The 25,076-nt window shown below is 43.7% G+C and overlaps 1 protein-coding gene across 2 annotated transcripts in view; it reads right to left on the bottom strand.

The window, feature by feature from the left end:
* The window catches only part of SETD3 (SET domain containing 3, actin N3(tau)-histidine methyltransferase), a 70,203-nt gene that overhangs the window by 1,851 nt on the left and 43,276 nt on the right, over window positions 1-25,076 (bottom strand). For both annotated transcript variants that reach the window (XM_079912845.1, XM_079912844.1), the window contains exons 7-12: window positions 11,542-11,600; window positions 10,532-10,646; window positions 5,750-5,824; window positions 4,567-4,733; window positions 3,599-3,684; window positions 361-521 (exon numbers count right to left, since the gene is read on the bottom strand). In XM_079912845.1, the coding sequence (XP_079768971.1) occupies window positions 361-521; window positions 3,599-3,684; window positions 4,567-4,733; window positions 5,750-5,824; window positions 10,532-10,646; window positions 11,542-11,600 (663 nt within the window). The remainder of the gene's footprint in view (window positions 1-360; window positions 522-3,598; window positions 3,685-4,566; window positions 4,734-5,749; window positions 5,825-10,531; window positions 10,647-11,541; window positions 11,601-25,076) is intronic.

Here is a 25,076-nt window from a genome sequence, read left to right as displayed (position 1 = left end):
CTGGCTTGTGCCCTGATGGAGCCCAGGGCTCGGCACCTGGCTGAACGATGGCTGAATGACAGGCACTTGAAGTCAGTGACCCAAGAGTAAACTTGTGTTTGTATCATATGAATTAGAAATTATGGAAAAATGTTAAATAATGTAAAAAATTTAGATTCTAATCAACAATGCCTCAGTGTGACTCTTTTGGTAGGGGTAAACATGTAAAATAGAAAAATATTAATAAGTTTAATGAAAAATGTCAAATACACAATGATTTTGCTAAAGCACGACAGTAATTTACATTTAAGAAAGAATCTCTTATTAAACATCTTTTAAAACATGACAAAGCACAAATCCTCCCTTAATCAACAGAATTACCTCAATGGTTGTTTTATATGTTTTTAAAAGAAGTGAGGCTCGATCTTCAAGAAATGTCCACAGTTTGACCTCATTGTCCCAGCTAACAGGATACTCAGAGTTCCCCAAGGTGAAGATTCTGTCAATGGCATTATCTCCCAGCAAATGTTCTTTCAATTCTTCTACAAGAACACAAACAGCCATCTGTTAGGGGAAACAGCACTACTTCTCATTTTAACCAGCAGCCACCTCACAAAACATCTTTCCCAACAATGTCATCTTCCTGTGGTGAAGAGTTCTCCCTGATCCATCAGCCAGGCCATGGCTAGGCTCTCCAGAGCAGAGCCAGAGCTGTTTCAGGGGAGAAAGAGGGGAGGTCTTCCTGATTTGGAACCCAGACCAAGCCTTGCTGGGCCAGCCCTCCACACTGTTCACTGTTTTTAAGAGGGATCCCGAGAGCCTTTAGATGGTTTCGGAAGATACTTCTTAAAGACCATCTGTAGCGACACACGCCTTATTTTGACAACACCCCTCTTGCAAACTCTGAGCCCAGTCACAGCAACTGGGTCAAAAAGACATGTAGGTGAGCAACGTAAACTGTGAAAACAAACAACAGCACAACAACCCAGTGATCCTTCTAGACTGAAATCTGACGGATGCTAATTCCAGTAGTTGATCTGACAAAGCTATTTGTCTCGTCTTACAACAAGTAAACCACAAACTGAAACCCAAAAATGGACTAGAAAAATCTTAGTTAATGAAATACGTGTCTATATCCCTCACTTGTCAGGAATTTAAAAAGGAATTACAAATAAACACAAGCGCACATCTCAACTGCCTTCAAATATACGTAAGAAGAGGGAAGAATTCAGCAACTGCTCTGAGCATTTTATCTCCTGGCACATTATCTTCAAAAGACCAAAACATGCCGATCCTATTCATGCTCAAGAAATACAACCGTGCTTCTTATGTAATTATGAGACAGTATCTCTTTCAGAGCAAAACGCCCTACAGCTGTCACTATTTACAATTCAAATGGAGGAACTTCTGCTGCCAGCAAACCAAACTTTTATTAGTATTAGCGAGAGTGATTCAAAGAATGCATCAATTGTCTTGACAAGACAAACTGTCTATGACTAAAGAGAAACTAAAGAGAATCAATGGAGCTAAGATGATTCAAAAGCAGGTTTGCTGGGTTTTTTTTAAGAAAATAGAAGTTAATCTAATATTCAGAAAAGAAATTTCTTAAGTTGCATTTGTTAGCAAAAGGTCATGATGAAATTCAGGATTTTTAGATTTTTGATCCTTCAGTTTATATTCTCTGCATAAAGCAATGAAGGTTTTTAAAATGCTTTTTAAGTGGAAGAAGTTTCTTTTTAGACGCCCCCAACACTAAGGTTACAATTTCTGTTTTCCTCCTCAACCTACCGAGTTGCACCCTTTAATTAACATTGGGAAGGTGAGGTGCTGAAGCAGAGTTTTCTCTCTGCCGCTCTTAACAGTGATACTGGACTGGCTTCACATGCCTGGAGAAATAAAACCCACGAAAGGCCATCACCCTGCCTGGAACACTCAGGAAGTGAACCACAGGCTCTGGGGGCAGGTTTCTTCCCCCTCTTCCCTCTCGCTGACAAGCCCTTCCTGGATTTCCTGCATTCCCTGCCCACCGCAAGAGTGTGGTTTAGTGGCCCCCAGCCTGGCCCCTGGACACCCTGCAGCGCTAGAATCTCTTCCGTGGGCTATCGGTCTTGCAAACCCGCAGGAGCCACGTGGGGGCCTGGGGTACAGGCCCTGAGGTGGCAGAGCTGGGTCCCAAGTCAGGGTCATCGCCGGCCAGCTGAGTGGCCAAGTTATGCTCCTCTTTGCATGGGAGCTTCTACGTCAGTCAAGTGGGAGCCCCACCTCCCTCCAGCAAGGCTGATGAGGATGAACAGAGCCTGCACGACGTTCAGCATCGAGCCCGGCACAGAGAGAGGGCTCCCAAATTATAGGGATTATCATCGTCGTCATCTCTCATCAGGATATGAACTGTGACATTCAACTTTGTAACCCTATATTACACCCAAGAAAAGCCCACGGTTAACCCTTAACTCATGTTCACTAAATTGAAGTGAGGAACCAGCGCCAAAGCACAAAACCACCAGAAGCTCCCACGTGAGTGACAGGGAGTCTAGAGCAGTGTGGCTGCGAGCGAGGGACAAGGACCACCTATCACCTCTCTGGGCTCTGCAGTTGGTTGTCTGTGTTTCAGGACTCAGTTTCTTCTACTTCCAATGTCAAGCCACGACCTGGGCGGCACTTCTCTGGCCGCAGACATGAAGGGAGGGAGCCAGACGGCAGAGACCAGCAGACTCCCTCCACGGGCCGTCATTTCTGCTCCGGCCCCGGGCTGCCCTTGCTCTAGCGCTCCGACAGCTTCCTTCAGAAGAACACTTGTCTGTCTCTTCAGTTAGGTGGCACGCACTCACTGTCACTCATTCCCACCCAATCCGCTGTGCACAGGATCCAGGGTAGTTTACAACAGCAAACTCACACACAATTAAAAATGGAACCTCACAACCAGGGGATTTGGAGGAGTATATTTTCAGATGAAAAGTGAAAACACAACCGCAATAGATCACATCTCAGTGCCAGAGATCCCAAACGGCTTGTCTTAAGGAAACATAAAAGTAATGCTCAATGCATACATTTAACTTTTTGTGCCTGAAATAAGAGGCTGTAGACAGGAATATTTGCAGTTTAAACAGGTTCTGTTTGCAGTGTTATTTACTCCAACTGGATGCCTGGCACTGAAAGGCCTGCTGGCAATCTCGGATTCACACTACAGAGCTGGTTAACAAATGAAGGCCTCTGGCCCGCGTGGGTCATGGCCGACCACCCGACTTCAGTGTCGAATGACCATTCACCGCGAGGACATTTGGGCTCTGTCGTCCCGGGTAACAGGCACATCAGAAGCTCCCATCTACAAGTGTCGAATTTTGATACAGGCAGACAATCCAAGATGTATTAAGTTTTCTTCCAATGCAGTAGAGAATTATTTGTTTATTACAAGCGTATACTGACAACACACTGAGGATTTAATAAAATACTTCCAGGATAAAACAGATCAATTTCTTCTTTCTCCAATATTACCTCTTCCCCCCAAAGTGCTTTAATTTTAAGTAATTTTATCTTTAATCTGAATCCCTCTGTCTCACACTTCATGAATTAAAAAAAGAAAAAAACTCAACTTTTTTTTTTTTTTTCTGAAATGATTTACCTTCGGTCATGCAGAAGACTCGGAGAAAAGCCAGAAGTTGGGCAGAGATGGGTGGCTCCGTAAAATGCAATGCAAAGACACTGGAGCTGACGAGAGGAAGAAGAGAGATCAGGCCCTGCTGCAGTGGCCTCCTCGCCCCACAGTGAAATCTCTGAATCTGCACTCCGTGTGTGGTCCTCAGGGAGCCTGGGCCAGCATGAGGGACCCCACCTCCTCACCAGAACTCTAAAAACAGAATTTTCAGCCCTGGCGAAATGCGGAAGGCCTGGGCTGGCCGAGGAGGGTGGCGGTAACCATCACTGCCTGCAGTTCTTAGTCTAATAGCCTTCATCTCGGGTGCACACAACACATCAGGAGAATTAAGCATACCCATGGCTCCTAAGAAAGGTTAACAATAATTTATGTTGAGTTCACATTTTAATCATTAATCAAATATTGACAAGTTCAATAAAAAAAGGTCTAGATAATCCATTTTCATTAAGAATGGTTCTCTCCACTCCCTGGAGAACCAATAAATCATAATTCTTGTCCTTATCATTTTGCACCTCAAATGCAAGAAAATCTTAAGATTTGATTTAACCAGAAATTCTTGAAATCACTGAGTATCATGACTTCATTACAGAAACTAATGGTGGCAAAGAATTAAATGAAACGAATTGATCCAGGTCATTAACCTTTTCAAGGTGAAAGGCATTAATGACGTGGAGACACTTATTTAACTGAACGAGGATTTCAGGCCACATCCCCTGGAACTGGCTGTGGACGCTTCCAGCGACACAATTATGTTGATCTGAAAACGCTGGTAGATCACCATGCATCTGCACGGTTTAACTTTGCAGTATAACAGGGATGAAGGGATAAAGACAAACTACGGTAGAGAAGCTTTATTAACACGCCAGTTAAACACTACGCGACTGGAAATATTTCAAGTACCACAGTAAAGAGCTGACAGATTTTTTTCTACGTACGTTGGGATGCCAGCGCGAGCCAGGACCTCGGCCTTCATGGCGTACAGCCTGTCACTTTTACTCACTCCAAGCTTTATTTTCACTCTGTCGTGTGAATTATTGTCAAAGAAAAAACCACTGTGGATCACAAACTCTGCATTTGACCGAGTGCCATAAAAAATGTAAATCTGAGATGCAGTAAAGAAAAAATAAAGGGATATAAAAGAAACTTAACATCCATTCTCAGTACAGAGCAGGGCAAAGGATCAGTTCTCATATATTTAACACAACTTCACACTAAGGAGACAAACAGCTCTGAGGTGACCACGTCCCTGTCCTGAACATCGTGTGCTGCCGGGCGGGGCCGGGCGGGCTGAGGAGAGCACACGCCGGCCTCCTAGCACCCAGAGGAGCCGGACCCCGTCGTCCCAGCCTTTCTCATACCCCCTCACACTCCCAGTCACAGCGAGACTGCTGCTTTACGACTGCACTTTAAAATTCACCATGTTCTTTTCTCCCTCTCCTTTAACTACAAGAGCGTCTCCTGGAACCAGGGTTTAAGGCAAGTGTCTGTCAGAAATCCACTTCTAGATGCTGCGGCCATTCTGCACTGTCTCCAGGCACTTTGTTAGGCTAGTATTTTTCACTCTGTCCCAGCTCGAACATCAGTGGTCTGTGTCGGTTCTGTCTTTTGTGTTCCCTGCTTGGTCACAGGACTGCCAGGCAGAGTGCAGATGTCCATTCGCGCACATGTTCAACCCCACCCCAAATATTACTTAAAACTTCACAGATTAAAGTGAAAGTACAAGAAGGCAGCTCTTGCGGTTCCTGATTCCCTTATGGTTTTGCCGCTTAAATAAACTGCCTCCTTTTAAAGAAGGTTCTAATCAACAGAAAAAGATACGAAAACAATGCAGTTTATACAATCGAAAAATCTGTTCTACTGTCGTAACACAGAATTTATTTTCAGTTGACGGTGTTACACACAGTAGATGGGCTGTGCAAATAACTGCGTTCACATCTTTCTCCCTGGTGGACCTGAACGTCCCATTCAGAGCACGGCATATTTATTACGGCTTTGGGTCTCAATATGTATTCCAGAAAACAAGCCTTAAATACAAATCTCAAAATTTTCTGCCCAAGTTAAGTAGTTTTTAAAAATGATCAACACAGTTTGAGGTGAGGGACTCCGTGTGGAACCCACCTGCTCTCCGGCCCGGAAGTCCTGCAGGGCTACACACTCACAGCGGTCGTCCTCCAGGTTGTAGCCGGTGGTGATCTGTACACGGGAGGAAGGATGACAAGACAGCGTCTAAGTGCTCTCGCTCAGGAGGGACTTTTTCCGGCGATTAGAGGATAAAAGACACGCAAAGCTACTTAAAGGGGTGCACTCTGCTCGCTTCACCAAACTGAGCAAAGAACTGCTTGGTTATTTTCATTGATTCTACTCACACCAGAAATCCTTATGGAAGACCCCGTACCTGCAGTGAGGGACATACTCTTCGGAAAATGTGTCGTATAGGTTATCCCTTGCTGGTCTCAACCAAACATAATCATTCATTACAAAGTTACAGGCTTTGAGCTCATCCCCCCCCTCCCCCGCCAACTCCAGCCACCCACCCACCCACAGGACCTGCGCTCCCGCAAGGAGGGAAGCGGGATCTCTGGAGAACTCGAACTGACTTGCAAACAGCATCTTTAGTATTTGGTCATTAAGAACACAAGGCGGGTTTCCCACTGGATAAAGAATCAGGGAGAAAGAAAAGCTCTGTTTCCGAATTATGTACTTATTTTACTCTGGAACTAGAGAAATTAAAACTTTCAGATAAGCAAAGGAAACATAAAACAACTTAGTTGTATCCTATTCAGCCTCTTTATGCTGAAAGCTATCCTGTGAGAGTTTCTGAACCCCCAAATCCACTAACCACACTGACAATCCGCATCTCTTCCTAATCTCTCCTGTCAAGGGGTGTGGGAGGGGGGCAGGCGATGTCGTGGTCTCGGCACTGAAGTCACCACAAAATTCTCTGGGCCTCAACTGGTCAGCATTTTACCTTCCGAGTCACCCTTTGCATTTTGTTTGTCCTGCCGTCCCCTGGCTCTTCTCACCCAGCTCAACACGTGCAAAACCCTTCCAACTGGTCTCAAATTCCAGAACTGTCCCTCCCGTGTCCCGTGTGGCATACGTGTTTGACCTCCTGTTTAAAACTTTTCAGTGGTGCTCCACTTTGCCTTGTAGAAAACATCCAAATTTTTGAGCAAGGCCAGTTTACAAGGAGGCCCACACCTCCCTACAGTCTCTGGACACGCCACTCGCCTGCCACTCCGGGCGCCGTCCCCGCTCCCTCGTGCCTGCAACCACCTTCAGCTCCTGCTTTGCCTGAGCCCCGGCTTCTCTGGAGATGCCCCCCTTCATCCCACCCTCCCTCTCTGTTCCCCAAAGCCTCTCCCACCCAGTAATAGGGTATTTATATCTGTGCACCCCCACCATCCAGACCTGCAGCCTAGCCCTTTTCACCTCGGCGCCTGGAGCTTAGCTCACCGGGCCCAACACCTGACACTGCCCTCGCCCTTGAGAATATCTGCTTGATGCAGGGAAAAGAATAGGCTCTCCAATTTATATTAAAAGCTCCTTCTCAGAAGTCTGTCCCTCAGAGCAGCCCCCAATCTCTTAGATTGTCTGTAAATGCTCATTAATTACTTCGATCTCCTCATTTTATCCTGGAGAATCAAAATTCAAGACGGCTACAACTGCTACTTTGCTATTCAAGGTATCAACAGCTCAAAAGATTACTTTTGAGTCCAGGGAATGGCATTTGGGGATGGAAGGGCAGATAACACTCCTCTTTAAACCCAGTATCCCCAGAACCAAGACCAATGAGAAATACGAAAGCAACGAGGACTAAATGAAGGCAGGTGTTCTGGCTCATTTTCACTCACAGAACAGCTTAAACACTTGATAAAAAAATCAGCTCCATGAAGTTCCTGCCCAATATCCAAATCACTTTTATGACCCCCAAACATGACCCTGATGATAAGGTACAGAGTGGGGATTGCCCATGACCTCCCAGCCCTAGAAGGCTGGCATTCCATGGTGCAGGCAGTACCCAGGGGCCTGACAGGAGCACGAACAGGCAGAAGGAAGTCAGGGGAAGCAGGAGGGAAGGGGGAGGGCCAACAATCTATAAGAGGAGCACGCGGAAGCACAGGAGACAGACGGTGGAGGACAGAAAGGGAGGCCCGTGGGTGGGGAGGTGTGGCCATCCTATGCGTGGTGCTCAGGATGGCCCAGCCTGGGGAAGCAGCGGGAACAGTCAGCACAGAGGCCCTCGGTGGGCGTGTAGGGCCCAGACAGACTGGGGTGTAGCGAGGACAGGCTGAGCAGGGGGCCCTGTCTGCTACTGTAAACACCTGGGCTTTCACCTTGAGACTGGAAGCCTCATGCACATCTAAATGTTTCAGATCTTCAACACTCAAACAGAAGGGCCTCGAAAAAGAGCCCCCTGCAATTCTGCTTGAATCTTCCAAAGCCCTTTCATCCTGGTTGGTAGGGTCACGTATCCAAATACAAGGGCTGATCATTCCAACACGCTTTACCTGTTGGAACTAATACAGAGGCCGAAGCCCACTTAGAAGCATCCTTCTCTGTATAAACTGAACAACCTCAAAAAAGGGAAAGCAGACCTGTTCCCGTTAGTTCTGAACAAGCCACGCAGAATTTAGATACATTATGCCTCACAGCCCAACACGCCGCCTTATAAACCTGTCTACGCTTGTTTCTCGGAGTGGCTAGGAAATAGATCACGTTCGCTAGAGTCTCCAGCCCGGCCTAGATATTCATCCAGCCTCTTAATTTCTCGTGCTTTTCCTTGCTGCTGCTGGTTTGGAATCACTGTCACAGGCTTGATTCCTCCATCTCTACCCCCATAACCAGGTTTGGGGACACTGTTAGAAGCACGCAGCGTTGCTGGGTTACAAATTTCTATCAGCTCCCCCAGCGGTAGTCAGATCAGACAGACAACGACTGTCAGGACAGACACACACAAAAAAGAAATCTACTGTCTGAAAAGCTAAGCCTTCCTTTCAAGTACCTTATTTTAAAAGAGATTAACTGTTAATATGTATGACATACAACCTCATAGTGCTAAAAGAGATTCTGAAATCCTACCAGACAAAATTTCCCATCAAGTGTTATTTTTACGGTGGGAAACTGTCCAACAAAGGTGTAGTAGAGTTAAGTGTGCAGAGAAAACAACCGCTGCAAGAAAAAGCACTAACATCCTGGATAAACCTTCTCAAGGTTAGCAGTGTTTCTGCCAGGACTGCGGTGGCTGAGACCTGATGAACAGTATTAGGAAAAAGACAGTATTAGTAGTTGTCATCAATTCGTTATTTTTATTTTGAGATAAATTAACTTTTTTTTTTTTTTTTACTTTTAGCGGGGGAAAGAGTGAGTAGTTTACATGAAAGCCACACAAAACCAGTGTGTATGTGAGTATGTGAAGGTGCAAATGCACAGCAAGAGAGTGGGAGAGACGTGCAGAAAGCCAGTAGCCAGCTACCCAGGAGGCGTCGAGTGGACCAGCCACGGGGCCGCCGGGGCCCAGGACTGGTAGGGGACCTCCGAGTTTCACTGCAGAGGCTTCTGTTTTCTTTAACTGGTTTTCTTTGTTTACAGTAAAGTATGTACTTGTTAAATTTTAGAAAGAAAAAAATAAACCCCGATGATCAATCAAGTTTGGGAACCAATGACCTAATCCAAGAAAAAGAAAAATGTTACTGTCAAATATTAAAAGCTATTTGAAAAATTTTTAAACGTCAATGTTATAATCATTTAAAATAGCTCTGAAAGAAAACAAAAAGAACAAAATATAAAATTGTATTCATTAATGAAAATAAATGATAAAATACGCTAATACGCCTCAAAACGGCTAAATTAAGCACATCTAAATTAAGGCAAAAATATAATTATAAAAGTATAGATATTCTTTTTCTCCAATTTAAGAGTGTGCTGTGGCTAGACCTTCCCAGGTTCACACTAGGGTTTCTCTCAAGTGTTTGGCACACGTGGCATGTGATCTGGCCATTCTGTGGAATTAGATGTGAAATACTCATTTATAGCACCAGTCTATTTACAATACTGCTAATAATAACAAAGAAAGCTGACACTGAGAAAAGATGAACAAAAAACTAACCAAACCACTATACGATTATAATATTTAAAAATTCAAAACGTTCTGAAGTTGATCATATTTCCAACTAGTAATATCAGGAAATCTTTCTCGGCACAGAGAGCAGAGCAACCTGCTCCGACGTTCAGAATCTGAAGAATGCTGAGAAACAGAGGCAGCCTCCTCTATGCGTCATGATTAACAATCCTCACAGCGTCTCCCTATCTTTCCAACGTCTGATGATGCCAACTGGCTCCTGCATCCAAGGCCAAGAGCCAAACGCCGAAGTGCACCTCCTCCCGCCCCACTGCCAGGGACACCAGGACTGGCTCCTGAACAAAAGCAGGTTAATCAACGGGGCCAAGGATGTGTCTGCATAGCAGGTGAAGGGAGAAGGGGCAGGAAAGAATCAGAGAAACTTAAGTAACTGACAATACAGTCAGCAAGGAGAGAAAACAAGCAACACAAAAGGAAAACCCAGAAGGAGAAAGGATTTTTTTTCAATAAATTGGTATTTTAAAAAGAATAAGAAAAAAGAAACTTTGGTTTAAGTCTGTCGTCCAATAAGATAAGAAAATGTATGTGTCTAGGCTGGAATCGTGGCTTAGCAAAGAAATGCAGTTCACTGTGGCTTCTGAAAGTGATATAAGACTCACGTTTTCAGGATTAAGTAAACACAGAGAAAAAAACGCCAGCCTCTCCTCATGGGGGGCGAGGTTTGGCGTTGTCTGCTCCTCTTGGAGGGGGCAGTAGGGGACAGTGACTTGCAGGCAGAACTTCGCCGGTTAATGAACACGACCCGAGGAGGTCCTTACCAGGCCGTTGGTGTGATTGCACATGTCCCACAGAGGAATCAGCGCCAGGGTCACCCGGGAACCATCCTCCGTAGGAATCTGGTTTTGTCGAGTCATAACGGAAGAGACCGCCCACCTGTAACAATCAGAAAAGAGGCGAATTATGGCCGGCACATCTGAAAGCCCACGGCAGTCACAACTCAACCAAAACCGAGGTGTGCCTGACCTCTCACGAATTTTCAAAACCCTTTCCTAAGTCGCAAAGGTGATGTTCATCATCATTTAAAATTAAGTCTAGGGTAAAGAGAAGAGGAGGGGGGATATGGAAGGAAAAGGGAGCCAGGGGAAATCTAGGAGTGAGAGATTAAGGGAGGACGTTCCCGGGAGAAAGCGGCCTGGAGGAAGGGCCTAGAACAGAGTCAGCCAGGCCTCAGCTGGTCCCGGTCCGCGTTGCTGCGGAGAGACCCCACCCCTCTTTTACCCAAACGCTGACTCTGTACCTATTTTGAGCCTCACTGAGAAGCAAACACTAACTCCTTTCTGATCGGAATCCTCTAAGAACTCTACAAAATGTGGAATGGTATTTTTTTTTCCTATGTTGTGCACTGCATTAAATCTTTTTGTTAAAAAAAAGTCCCTACTTTAAAGAACTAAAACAGTCTGTTTGAAAAAAAAATCCTCACCCCACACTAATGTTAATCTTGAGCATCACGTGGCTCTATCAACTAATCCCCACCAACACAGGTTAATGGCAATTTCCACATGGCTATTAAAACGCTGCTCCCTGCCCCGGGGTCCAGTGTAACTTCCAGAAAGAACAATCTCTTTTTTAAGGCTTTAAATGGTCATGCAAGTCACTTCTTACCCAAGCCCTTCGCACTTCTGAGATCCCAATTTCACTCAGAAACCACCCTCCAACACATGCCTCGCACATACGTACACCACACCCCACACACACCCCAACACACACACACACACACACACACACACACACACACACACACACACACACACACCCCCCTCACACCAACCTGTAGTCCTCATAAGTGAAAGAATCCTTCAAGGGCAGTTTGTGGGCATGAGGATGGGTCTGGGAATTAGAAGTTTTAGAAAGCAGAGGTGAAAAGAGAAAAAGGGAAAACAGAAATCAGTCAGCAAAATTTCATTATTTAGCTGCCTAACAGATCCTAACAAGAGCCAAATGAAGCAGGAGGCATCCAGCCGCGCTACTGAGGGATCATCGTGCTATTATGCTCTCACATCACTGTCAACTTAATTTGTTGTGCCCAGCAGCCGCCATAAATCTGCTGCTTCATATTTCGATACCAGGACCCACAGACACGGCACAGAAATAAAATTTAAGGTGGACTGAGTTTACAAAAGGTAGGCACACCCACACCGTAAGTCTCTCGTCTACACGGAAACCCGGAGTCTCCAAGTCAGGTGTCTGTCCCAGCCTCCCTTTGCATCTCTTGCCTTAATGTGCTGTACAGCCCTCACGAATAGTCCAAATCTCTTCTTGCATCAATAAAAGGAACAACTAAAGGCACTCTAATAAATTGAAACTTCTTTCATTTATCTCTGACTTAAAATCATTTGGAAGGAAATCAACTTGTTACGTGCAAATGAATCACACAACATGGCAGATGCAGCTCAAATACAGAAAATCAAGAAAAACACAGTTTTGTGAAATTATGAATTACATTTTACAAACAAATGTAATAAAGATAAAATCGAGATCGGCATATGTGAATTCTACTCCTTTTCTTTTTGTCTCTGGACAAAAGAACATTTGATAAAAATATCCAAAACTCCACACTTTAGAGAAAATTGTACACATCTCACATCCTCTCTCTCCACAATACTCCCCCCACCTTGGGCCTTTCGAGCACTTAAAAAACTGCGTCTCAACTAAGAAATTCAAAGCTGTAACAGTATAATTTTAATCTTCGGTTTCCATTACAGGCTGACAGACAGATTGCAGTAAGTGATCAAATGGTGACTTCTGAGATACCGGTGCGATTCGGCTGCACCGTCTCTGCAGCACTGCAAATGCACGGAGCCCCGTGCAGTGTGCAGTTCTGACTTTTGACGCATTACCATCACAAGTGCATATGGTAATTTATCATCGCTCACTGCACTGTACTCGCTGGCACCGTATGCAGGACAGTAGGGGATGAGGTAAAAGTGGCTCGAACCGTAAATCAATTAGAAAACAAAAGCTTGTGCTCGGCGCGCAATTTTAGGCAAATTATATATTACAAAAGGCTGCCAATTGGGTGCTAGCTCCCAGGTGCCTGCTTCTCCCCTCTGATCCTAAACCCAGTTTTAACCCTTTGGAAGAAAAGTCAACATATGGAAATACAGTCACATAATATGTAAATGTTCTGACAATAAAAATGAAATTAAAGAAGATATAATTTAGGTCAAAATATAAAATAAAAAAAATAAAATAATATCGCTCAGGGGCATTCTCCAGCTGCATTATTCTAGCTAGGAAGATGAGAAAAAACTATCTCTGGTTTAAAAAAAAAAACCCAATACCATGGTCAAGCACAGCAAAGATTCGAGGAGAAGCTTCTTATTGCCTCTTCTTTGTAATGAGTGAAATGCAAGCCTGTGTCCTGAGAGTCCTAAAGAAGCTTCCATTTAATTATGGAACTTGACCATAAGGGTGCTCAGGTTTTTCCTCGTCAGAGTACAAATTCCGCAGATAAGAACTGCCCCTCCACCCAAAACTAATTTGATGATAAGTACCATAGAAATTTTTCAGAACTTTAAAGAAAAGAAATTCCATTGCTAAAATTTCCTTTCACTTATAATAAAATGAAGCTTCACACAGTCTGACCTGCTGGGAATGTTGCACATCCTATCTCTTCTCAAACTCTAGGAGGGGGGAAAGCATTGTTGCTTTTGTTATTTTAAAATGTTTTAAATTCATTTAAGCTGGGGAATGCCCTGTGGTATTTTGAAAGCTGGTAAATTCCAATGCTAAAACCCCTGAGTATTAAAAATTCGACCCCTCCCCCCTCGAAAAGTTTGACTTACTGAATAGGAGAAGAGATGACAATTTTCAAAATTAGAATGCTGAATGTCAAAACGACTTGTGGAAGAATGTTCCAAACACTCAAAGATCTTTAAATAGCTTTGGACTCTACGAAGAAAACTCTTCAAACAAGGGCAGCCTCCCCAAGGACCAAAAAGATGGAAAATTAACTCTCCAAAATGTCTCCCTTCCTACTATTTATATACATTTCTTACCAAAAATACAAGTTTATGTTCACAGGCCTGACGAAGTCGTAAAGAATACGCAAGGGAAAAAATACGCAAATGCTTTCTTCAGGTTAATTTTGAAGATTATTTTGGCTATAGAGTTACGTAATATTTGCAGAATCTGTTAGAAATAGTTGTTCTTATCTGCTTCAAAAATAAGGTGTGCCCACTGTACGTAATTCTGGTTTTAAAAAAAAGCTATTCTACCACAGACACATGCACTTAACAGTTATACTGAAGTGGAATTTGAGGCTATAGAGAAAGGCAAGTATCTTCCATTTCAACGGGGCCCTCACTGCTGTGACACCAGCGCCACCTACTGGCCTCATGGCGGAATCGGTTACAGCTGCAGAGTTCTTGAATTATTTCCTAGGGCAAGGCCCCCAGAGCAACTTATCCTAAAGCAAACCGGGGTTTATCCAGAATGGCTACTGGCTCAGCTTTACTCAAGAGAAATTTGGTTTCTAAAAAAAAAAAAAAGAAGAAAAAAAGAAACCAACCTACCTCTTTAAATTATTATATAATAGTTTTACAAGGATCTTGAAACATTCAAATATTGAAGTGATTTTCACGTGAAAAGCATTTAACTTTAAAAATAAGTATTTTCACATACCCTGAAAAAATAAACAAGAATAAGAAATATGTCTATTCCAAACACTAAGCTCTGGACAGAATTTTTTTTTTTAACACATCAAGCCTTAACGTTTAAAAATACATTTTCCAAAAATTATAATATTAACCTGAAGTTACTTGAAAGCTCCTAAAAATGTTCTTAGATGAAAGTCACTAAGTTCACACTTTATGGGGAGGATAACTGAACACTCCTCATTTATAGAGCAAAATCTTATAAGGGTTTTGTTTATCTCCAATAGAAGACATTCCTAACCTGTACTTTAAAAACTGTAAATGAAAGCAGAAAACTTACTCATTGTGGCTAATTAGTTTGAGATAGCTGTTTCCAAGATCTAGCTACACATGGGATGAGTGAGGGTCTGTCTGGCAGTAGAGAAAGACGACAGTGATGGGGTCTCTCAGGTACCAGGGCCCAAAAGGAGCAGGCCATAGGGTCCACCAAGCATTAACTTCCTCCCCACTCCCCACCCACCCCATAAATACAGGTTTAGAAACAAGCCCATATTTTTTAAGTGATCGACATTTTCACTTTCTTGTGCATTATAAACATCTGAAGTTGGAGATATGAACAGTTCCTGTAGCTCATAATCAGACTTGAAGCCCTATAGAGCTTACTTTTAAAAGAGGATTCTTGTTTCCTTAAGTCAAGCCTGACAACCCAGGGACGCTCTCTCCCATTCCCTCTTCTATCATAGGAGGTGTTCCAGATGAGACACAGTAATATTGTACCTAGTACAAAATAATCACTATGTTTGGGGAAGATTAATATCTAAAATCGTTTGTTTGGCTTCAATAAAAAGAAGTAATATTGCTAAATATGTAAGTATGACATTTTGAAGAATTTACCATATTGCATGGGTCTGGTAGCTATGCTTAAGGAAATTAAAAACCACTACAGTCAGCATATTTGATCCTTATTAAAGTTCTGTCTTGAACTATCACTCACATAAAACAAAAATAAACCAAGAAGAAATTTAAATAAAACCTATGGATTACAAGAGTTGAAGATGAAAAAATGAACAATATTCTGCCTTTTAAAAATTGATTTAGCATGCAGCTTCTCTTTATAGTCCCTTGATAAAAATGAAATCTCCCTAACAAACACTTAATAAAACCTGTCAATATCTCGGGAAAGAAAAATGACACAAATGCATTAAGTATTAAATACCCTTGGAAAAAGTCACATATTCCATGAATTTTTGATGTACTATCTTGACATTAATGTAAAACCTTGATATTTATAATTGACAGATATTTAATAAAGTATAAAGAAGATGACTGCTGTGTAGCATGCAAATTTTTCAGGTTGATCAGAAATGAAAGATACAGACATGTACTTAAACTAAATAAACAGTTAATATGTGCTACACGAATCAGCTGCAGCCTTATTTTAAGCTCACACAACAAATCTTGGTGGAGAAGCAAAATAAGCAGAATTCATTATTCTGTGAATTCCTAATTCAGAAACATCTAGTATGTGAAACAGCTTTGCAACAGCTCTGCACAGGAACAAAATACATTTGAGTTAAAGCTGCTTCTTGTTTTTAATATTTAACAGTAAACATTTCAAAAAATAAAATAAAGACAAGCACTTTCATAAATATATGGACAGGTATTTCCTAAAACAATTCTTTAAAAAAAACCACATTTAACCTAAAGAAAGATTCAAAACACTCTAAGGAAATTAAACAAAAAAAGATTAAAACACACAAATGGCCTCTAGGACACAAACACTTCTCAAAATCAGATCTTTACTTTTCTAAAGAATACTCATCTCTAACCTTGACCAGTTTTTATATGGAAACTGAGTTGAATACATTTAATAATCACCTTCAATGAGGCATTTAAATATATTAAAAGGAAAGTAGCTCAGTTCATAAAAATGACTCCTAAATACTGTATTTTAAAGAATTTTACAACCTGCTGTAATATATAATCAATTGTTAACTTGAAAAATATGTATGGTAGTTCAGTGACCTATTAATGGCTCTATAGTATCAGGAATGACAAAACATAATTTAGAAGTTGTACCTATTTTGTTCTGATAAAAAACCACAGTAGCATGCAATTTGAACTTCCTAACTAAAACATGTCGAAGACTGTATTTGGCATATGTATTAAAAGGCAGGGGGCAGGGAAGGGGCAGAAGGAAAATTTACACTTAGAACACTGAGGTTCCCCCTCCTGCTCCAAAAACAGGCTAACTAGAAGCAGCACGTCAGGCAGCAATCTCTAGTAGGTCCTCAACCCTCCTGCTCGTATTTCATTTTCTAAGTGGATATAACACAGTTTAACTGAATGACAAATTGCAAAATATCTTTTGAATCTAGAACTTAGTTTTGATGACCATAAATCAGAATCAAAGCACGGTTCACGCGTTTGGCTCTTGAGGGAAAAAAATCAATTTTAAAGACTTTCATTTTTAAACACAGATTACACCCAACTCTTCAGGGAATTTTTCATCATAAAGTTCTTTGAATTCACTCAATACGATCAAATAAATACATCAATACACATTAAATTTAAACTGTCTGCTTTTCCCTTATACTTAATTTTTATAGCAAATGGGTATTACCTTATAATACAAAAATTTTAATTAAGTAAATGAGTTTAGTAGAGAAATATCAACGCTGTTCAATAAATTCATGAAATTACTTTAGGATGGAAGAATTGGTTTTTTCATTGGAACACTGAAATCTATAACCTACATCCAGTTTAGATTAAATTGAAATCTACTGAAACACTGAAAAAGATATGCCTGTTTAAAAACTTTATTAGTTACCATTTGTATTCCCTGAAGAGGGGCAATCAGCCACGAATCAAATTTAGTCATAATCAATCTACATTTTTGACTGTCAATCATTTGTTCACTCAACAAATATTCATTGACTCAGAAAAAAGCTGAATAATAGGTTAGGACTAGAAATTCAACAAATACTGCATTTACTGACTATCTTGAATGCTCTGCGAGGTGCTGTGTGACAGGAGGACACAGTCACTATCCTCACAGGGGTCCTGCCAGGCAGCAGTCAGATAAGTGACTTTAAAAAGAAAGGTGATGCCAGAGGTTACAGCCCAGACCCTCCTTCTCCGACCACCAGGTTTCTCTGCTCTGTGTCCTCCCAGTCCTGGGCCCTTCTTTCCCACCGTGTGCACACGCGCACGCGTGCGTGTGTGCAAGTGCGTGCGTGCGTATGCATGTGTGTGCGTGTACACGCACACAGGCACATTCGGTTCACAGTTCTTTGCCCGAGGAGGTGAGCGGGGCAGGGACGACGTCCTTTTTACCACTAGGGAACCCCCGGTGCCTCGCACGATACCTCATTCAGAGAAACGCTCTCCTCCACAGTGAGAGGGAAACGCTCCCCCTGCCCTCTGCCCTGGGCAGCAGCGAAGGGCGAGCCGCGACCTGGGGGCTAGGAGATTTCCTCTCGGTGGACCCGTCATGGCCAAAGTGACAGGTGGGACAGAGGAGTGGCGACTCCAAAGGTGGCGAGAGGCAGCGCCAGGGTAAGCAGGCGATGTGGCGGTGACCAGACCCCACCCCAGGGTCACGTGCTTGCCACGCTCCTCCCCTGCAGCACCGCACACAGGCACTGCCCACGGGCTTCCGGAGAAACAGATCTGGGTTTCCTTTCCTTCTGTCTGCCATCTCTCATGAATAGGGTATTTTCCCACTATCTAGGGTCAAAGAATCTTCTCTCTTTTTTCCCCAAAAATCTATCTTCAAGCATATCTGAGAAAGCTTTACTCTACTTTAAGAATCCAATAAGGGGCAAAATGGACCAAGCCCAGCAGTTCCCTGTCCCAAATGGCCCTCCACCGTGCCACTCCAACTCACCCCAGCAGCGGTGCACCTTAACAGAGACAGCCTCATCCTCCCTGGTCACCTCAGATCACCTGACGCCGAGCCTCCGTCTCCTCATCTGAAAAGGGGGTCAGAGAGCAGCCTCTATCTTTTCTCTAAGCTCTTAAATCTTTTGTTTCTTTGCCTTTGACACTCCCCACCCCCAAATATCTCAATCTGCTGATTAACTTGAGGACTCCAAACCATGATCGAATCTCTCTTCTGGTCTGCAAAAAGATAATAACTCCAGCAAGCAAGCAATACTTGCAACTCCTCAACTTATCACCAAAGAAACTAGAAATAAACAGAATGGTAAAAAGCAGTTTTCATTTTTAGAAGGATGCATTTGCATCAGAAAAGCAGGCTAGAATTATTTATCATCAGCTTCATAGAATTTTATTTTTCATTTCGGCTACTTTAGATTTCAACAATTCAGGATAGAGACTTTGGACTCTGGTTAAATTAATCAAGCTAGCATGATTCGGGGCACCAGTCATTCATAAGAGGAGAGCATTCTGACCACCATTATGAAGCCCATCTCCTTGATAGGGAGACTGACGTTCAGAGGTGCATACAAACCTTGTCCCAGAAAAGGAATTACCGTGGCTTGGTACACAGGAAAGCTCTCTGTATCTCTAGAAGACAGAGACACAGAGACAGACAGAGAGACAGAGAGAGACTGAGAAACTGAGAGGGAAGGAGGAAGGGAGGGATTAACAGTCACCATTTACTAAGCAGTCTGTGCAAGGAACTCTTGAGAGCTTTACTGAACTTTACGTGTATTACATAATTTAATCATCCTGCTTCCTGTGAAATAGGCACTATTAGTAGACCCATTCTGTTGCTGCAAAAACTGAGGGACAGAGAAATTAACAGCATGTCCAAGGTCATTACCCAGTTAATAAATGATGGGGCTGGGATAATAACCAGGCAAAAGTTTTCTGGAGCTTACTGAAAGGCAAAGGATAATTAGTTGTCCCGCTTTTATAAATTAAGGTTAAGTTCTGATACGGTAAACACGTTTTTTTCCTGTTGAAATTCTAGGAAAATGCTTGGTAAATATTGCTCTCATTTAAAATTCAGCACAGAGATATTTTAAAGGACATTACAACGCTTAGAGGCAGGCAATATTACCAAAACTAAGAATGTTTATGTCTGTTATTTCCAAACCACCAGAAAGCACGCCATATTTAGTTAAAGTCGCTATCTATAGTCATAAAATCTCAGACCCAGGTGGTAACTTTGAGATCATCTAGCCCAATTCCCCTGTTATTCTGGACATGAAGAACCCTGGTCCCAGAAAACACATATGTACCAAATACATGTAGATAGGTACACTCTTTTCCTTTAATACACTTTAAAACATAGAGGTCATATCTGGAATTCACTTTCTGGTATTTTCTTCATTAGAATTATGCCACATTGGTGTCCCAACAACTTCCAATATTACATTACCTGGAACGCCTACCATTTTCATGATAACTGTGAACAGCCTCTAAGACACCCCGCAGCTTTATCAATCATTAAACCAGTGTTACCTCCAAGTGCTTACACGGGTGCCATCTCTTTGGCTACTTTCAACTCTCCTCGTTGTCAAGTTGTTAGAGAAATGAACTTTGGCGCCTTAAATGTCCTGCCTTTAAGCCTAAAGGAAGCTGAAGTCACGAGCAGCTAGTAAGCGATGAACCCAGGGGTGCACCACGGAGCCTGAGAACCCGCGTATTTCAGACTTGGGATTCTGATAAAGACCGGCCACATTCTGACGTAATACATCAGTCCTAAGGATTCAGGAGGGTTCCCACAACTGAGCAAGCCTCTGAAACCCTCACATGCTCAGGCACATCACATGGATCCACACATCACATACGCTACTTGGTCACCAGCTGCTATGAGCTAACCCTGGTAAATCCCAAGGATAACAAAATCCAGGGTAGAGGTCCCTGCTGCACACAGCCAGCTGCTGGTCACAAGGGAGGTGGGTAAGAGTGGGTGGCTGAGATCACAGCACCAAGGTTCAGTGCGTCTTCGCGACCCCTGCAGGTGCTGGGGTCCACAGGGAGCGTGTACGCGACCAGTGGTGAGGGCGCTGGTGCCCCCACCATCGCAGACTACTCCTCTCCCTTCCTTTTCTGTATTCCGGATGCTTAAACTGTGCTACAAGGTACCAAAGAGAAAATCCCCAACACTACTTCTCTGGGTCCCCTTCCCATCAGGAGAGCAAAAGCACAAATGTTCCAAGCAAGGAGGAGAGGTACAGAGGCCACTCCTCTTGCTCCATGGCTGGGTACACAGGAAAGCTCTCTGTATCTCCAGGAGAGAGACAGACAGAAAGACGGAGAGAGACAGAGGGAGGGAGGGAGGGAGGGAGGTATGAACAATATAAAGTCACTGATAAAGAGCTATTGCTCAGAATAGAAAACCTTTTTTGTATCCCCTGAAAAGGGAACTTTCAAACGTATCACCCTGAGATTTGATAAATAAAAAAATTTTTCTAACATTTTTGGTAAAAATGCCCCCATTAAAACTACAGTGAACTGAATTACAGGGCTACAATGTGTTAGAGGCACAACAGGATGTTATTACAGTAAGTCAAGACAACTCACTTGACTAACCAAGTGTAATTTAAAATGTCCGTGCCTTTGGGTAAAGTAGCTGAGAGCTTTCTTTTTGATTAAGCAAAATTATTTTATATTCAGCTTCAGTTGATTAAAAAATGTCCCTCTCTCCTTTTGAGTCCAGAAAAGGTACCATAACTCTTTCGAGCGTTGTTCTACCAAAAGATAAAAATTTAAAAACCAGGCTATTTCCCTACTGGCATCAAAATTTCTTAGGGAAAAGAAGTCATAAAAAAAATTCTTCTGTAAAGTTAGAGTCTACCTTGAAACAGAACCAGGTATAAAATCAAGAAGAGGAAAAGGGCCGCTCAAATCGTGCAGGACTGTACCAGGCTCTGCCCAGCTTCCATCTCTGAAGATAAGCCCAAGTGAGAGCCCAGCAGGACGAGTGAGACAATGCAAGTCTACTTCTTTTTCCACAAAAAATATGCTTTGCCTTATATTTCCTTAATTAGATGCTTTACTGATCAATAGTTATGAGATGGATTTCACTCTCGTTTTTATCAGAGAAAATACTGTCTCACTTTCTAAGAATAATACCATTTTGTTGGAGCAGTCAATATCTGGATACAAATTTTCAGTGAAAGAACAGTTTAATCAGTGCATAGCTTTTAAGCACTACCTATAAAACAGGCAATTATCAAATTGTTCACTTGGAACCGAAAGCAAGAAATCCAATATATTAACTTAAGTCACCTTTCAATATAAGATGACTTTTGATTACAGTCATATATGAGAGAAGATTTTAGAACTGGGTTTTGAAAACCAGGTCTAACTCCTAACCCAGAGTCCCGAAAGTTGGGGAGCACTTCTATTCGGGGGGGGGGCAGGAATGGCAGTGAGAGAAGCCCCGGGAAAAGTGAGCTTGAAGGGTCAGCAGGAACGTCACAGAGGTCGAGGAGACAGGGCAGTGGGACAGCCACGGGATCGGACAACTGGTGGCCCAGGGACCCACCAGGGGGTATGTCACTGGTGGGGCAGTGGGAGGGCCTGGACCACAGGGGCTCGAAGAACTCTCAAGCATGGAATATTCTTGGTACATGCTGTGGTTAAAGACAGAAGGGGACAGGACGTTATCTCAAAGGCACAGGGACGTTCTGTAAACCCAAGGGCTAAAGCTGGGCAGGAAGGAAAGGATGAGAAAGATGGGGATGGAGAGACGGCACCCAGAGCAATGTCACAGAGCTCTGGGCACGGGCCACCAGGCTCACCTTAGCTGCTGGCCAGGACTCCTTCTCAGAGGGACTGAGGGAGGCAAAGACACAAAGAAACTGAGATGGAGACAACAAGAAATAGAAGAAATTCCTGTCATCTGGTCTGAGTTTTCTCTTAGTAAACTGGGAACGGGTGAGCCTGGGGGCAGCTCAGGGCTGCAGAGACTCTGAAACAACACCTAGGGGATGAGACGGTCAGCGAGGTGTGATAAGGCATCTCTCTGGCCAGGCTACGGTTTGACCTGGCTCAGAGTTAACTGTCACCTGGACACTCCTGCTGATGCTCTGGGGCCCGGGAGCAGAGGCTGAGACAGGATGGTGCGGAGGCTGCAGGTCTGCTATAAAGGGCAGCACAGCCACCTGCTTCATAACAGACACGAGAGAAGAGAGTTTAGATTTAGTCTCGAGCTTCTCAGGCTGGGGAAGGCGGTACAGAGAGAACCTCTTTCTAAACACTTAATGAATCTGCTGCAAAAAGAAAAAAACCTGTTTTCCCATCTGCACTTCCAGACACATATAATAAAGTGACATTTTCCAACATAGGTTTTTCTAGATCATTAGCTTTGTCAATTAAGACTCTCCTCGGCAAAATGGCCATTGTTTTTTCTAGTCATCTTCTAATTTCTAAAAAAAAAAAAAAAAAAAAGTTGCAAAACCTGGAAGTAATCTTATAGATCCCTGAAAAAAACATGACGTGGAAAAGTTTCCCCCAATTTTCATAACTACAATTTGATATTACTTTCCAGATCAGAAAGATTTACCTCCCTTCCACTGATTCACTCTGCCAACCCTAAGATGGTTTGATATCCCTCTTCCTTCAAACCTTCAGATGCCCTCCAGTGACCTCTGCGTTTCCAACACAGAAGTCTGCAAAATACCAGCTGGTGCCTGACCTTACACCATATTAAACTGCTCTTGAGTTGATCCATTCATTCATTCACTCGTTTACCCACTCCCTTATTCAACAAATATTACAGAGTGCCCACTCTCGAGTGAAATGCTGTGCCAGGGAATGGGGAACAAGTAAGCAAGATGGCTCAGGCCCCTGCCTTCCTCCCAGAGCTTCCTGTCTGCTGGGTGGCGGGTACTAGACACAGTTATGGTCGGGATGAGAGCGGCTGAGGGGAAGAGTGCAGAGCAGGGGGAAGTGATACAGTCTGGCAGGGGGCGGGTGGCAGGTGGATCCAGGGAGGGAGAAGGGACGGGCACAGGGAGCCCTGGGCTCTCCCGCTGAACCTGTCAAACGCAAGGAGCTGATAAACACAGCCGGACTCCAGTTCACTGTTCCTGCTACGGGTCAGGCCCCGTGGGGGACAATGAGTAGGACGGGTTCCCTATGCACAAGAGTAATGACACCATCGCAGGGCATCCAGGTGGGCAAAACATGACTGTGTTTTGGCACCAGAACACATGCCGTGTGCTGGAATCACAGAGAAGGGGCTGCAGACGTTGTTGGCAACAAAGCGATCAGGCAGTGACTCAGGGAGGAGGGGGCACGTGAGTCAGGTCTCCAGGTGGGAAGGGAGAAAGTGCCCCAGACCGTACCAGGAACATCGGTGCAGGAGGAGGAGGGGCTGAGGTGTGCTGGGTGGAAAAGCTCATGTAGGAAAGCAGCAGGGAAAGGCTGGTGGGCACGCGAGGGCCCTGCAGAAGGCGCGGTGCACAGGGCAGCAGCTCTGGAGGGGCCCTACTGGTCAGCTGCCTCACGTGTAAAGGGAAGACAGGGCCCACCCCCGAGGTCTGCTGGCACCTGAGAGGCATCAGTAAGTTAGTAGCCCTCCAGAGGAAGGGACTTAAATTCAGTAGACATTGGTAAATTAATGGAAATGATGAAGAAGGTCTTCTTTAGGGAAAGTAATGTACCAAAGGATGGATCAAAACAGAGAGCAGAGGAAGTGGAGAGTGTGGGGAGGGGGCTGGTGAACCTGATAAAAACATTGGGTCTAAGGTGGCAAGGCCTCGGCCAACCACCAGTGAGAACTGAGTCCCCAAGGAGCAGAATCCTGCCACCAGTCAGGAGATGGAGTGCAGACGCTGGTCCTCCTCCAGTCGAGCCCTCAGATGAGAGCACACACTGACTGCAGCCTGAGAAACACCCTGGAACACAGGACCCGGTGAGGCTATGCCTGGATTCCTGGATTCCCAATACCACCCATGCGAGAATAAGGGTGCATTGTTTTAAGCCTCTAAAAAACAGACAACTATGGGCCTGGGAGTACTTCTCAAGAAAGTTCACACGAGCACATACATACCTTATTGGTCAGGATGGGCTAGGAGCTGCTGTAGTAACAAGTGTCTTCAGTAAATGTTAGCACCTTTCTGCCTTTTAGGAAAGGGGAAATGAACATATTTACTGGAAAAAAAAGGAAGAAGATGCACAGGATGGGGAATAAGTGACAGGACAAAGACACGTGGGCATTATGTTACCAAGAGCACAGGTAAAGGGTTGGCCTGGACAAGGAGAGAAAGGTGAAGACAAAAGAGGATGGTGACGGTAAGGGGAAATAATGAGAAGGACACAGAAAAGGCATGGAAACTAAAGGTGGACAAAACACCTCAATTCTCTTCCTATTGGAGGCAGGAGCTTGTGCTTAGAATGAGGGGCATTTGGTCTGCTTTACGATCATTAGTGTGGTGATACTGTCTCTTGTCCCCTTGGCCCCACTTGTGCTCAGCATTCACTCAGTCACCTGAAAACTAATACTTTATTTCAATCCTGAATTTACAGCTTTTGGAGACATCCAAGTTCTTTGAAACATATGCTTTGTACTCTGAACAAAGACACTGGCTAGTTAAGATGTGACAAACAGTTGCTTCTACACTGGCAGTCTCAAAGAGGATCAAATCCAATACAGAAACCCATCTGAGTCTCTTTAATTTCCAAAGTTACTTATGAAAACCAGGCGATGTGAAGGCCTCCATAGGCCCACCTCATACGCTTATGGATTTATTTTGGTCCCTTCAATTCCATACACCTGCGTTTG

The sequence above is a fragment of the Stenella coeruleoalba genome (assembly GCF_951394435.1).
Source record: "Stenella coeruleoalba genome assembly, chromosome: 2".
In the NCBI taxonomy this organism is placed as follows: Eukaryota; Metazoa; Chordata; class Mammalia; order Artiodactyla; family Delphinidae; genus Stenella; species Stenella coeruleoalba.
The sequence above is the reverse complement of the archived record's forward strand: the minus strand, read 5'-3'. Positions and strand labels throughout refer to the sequence as shown.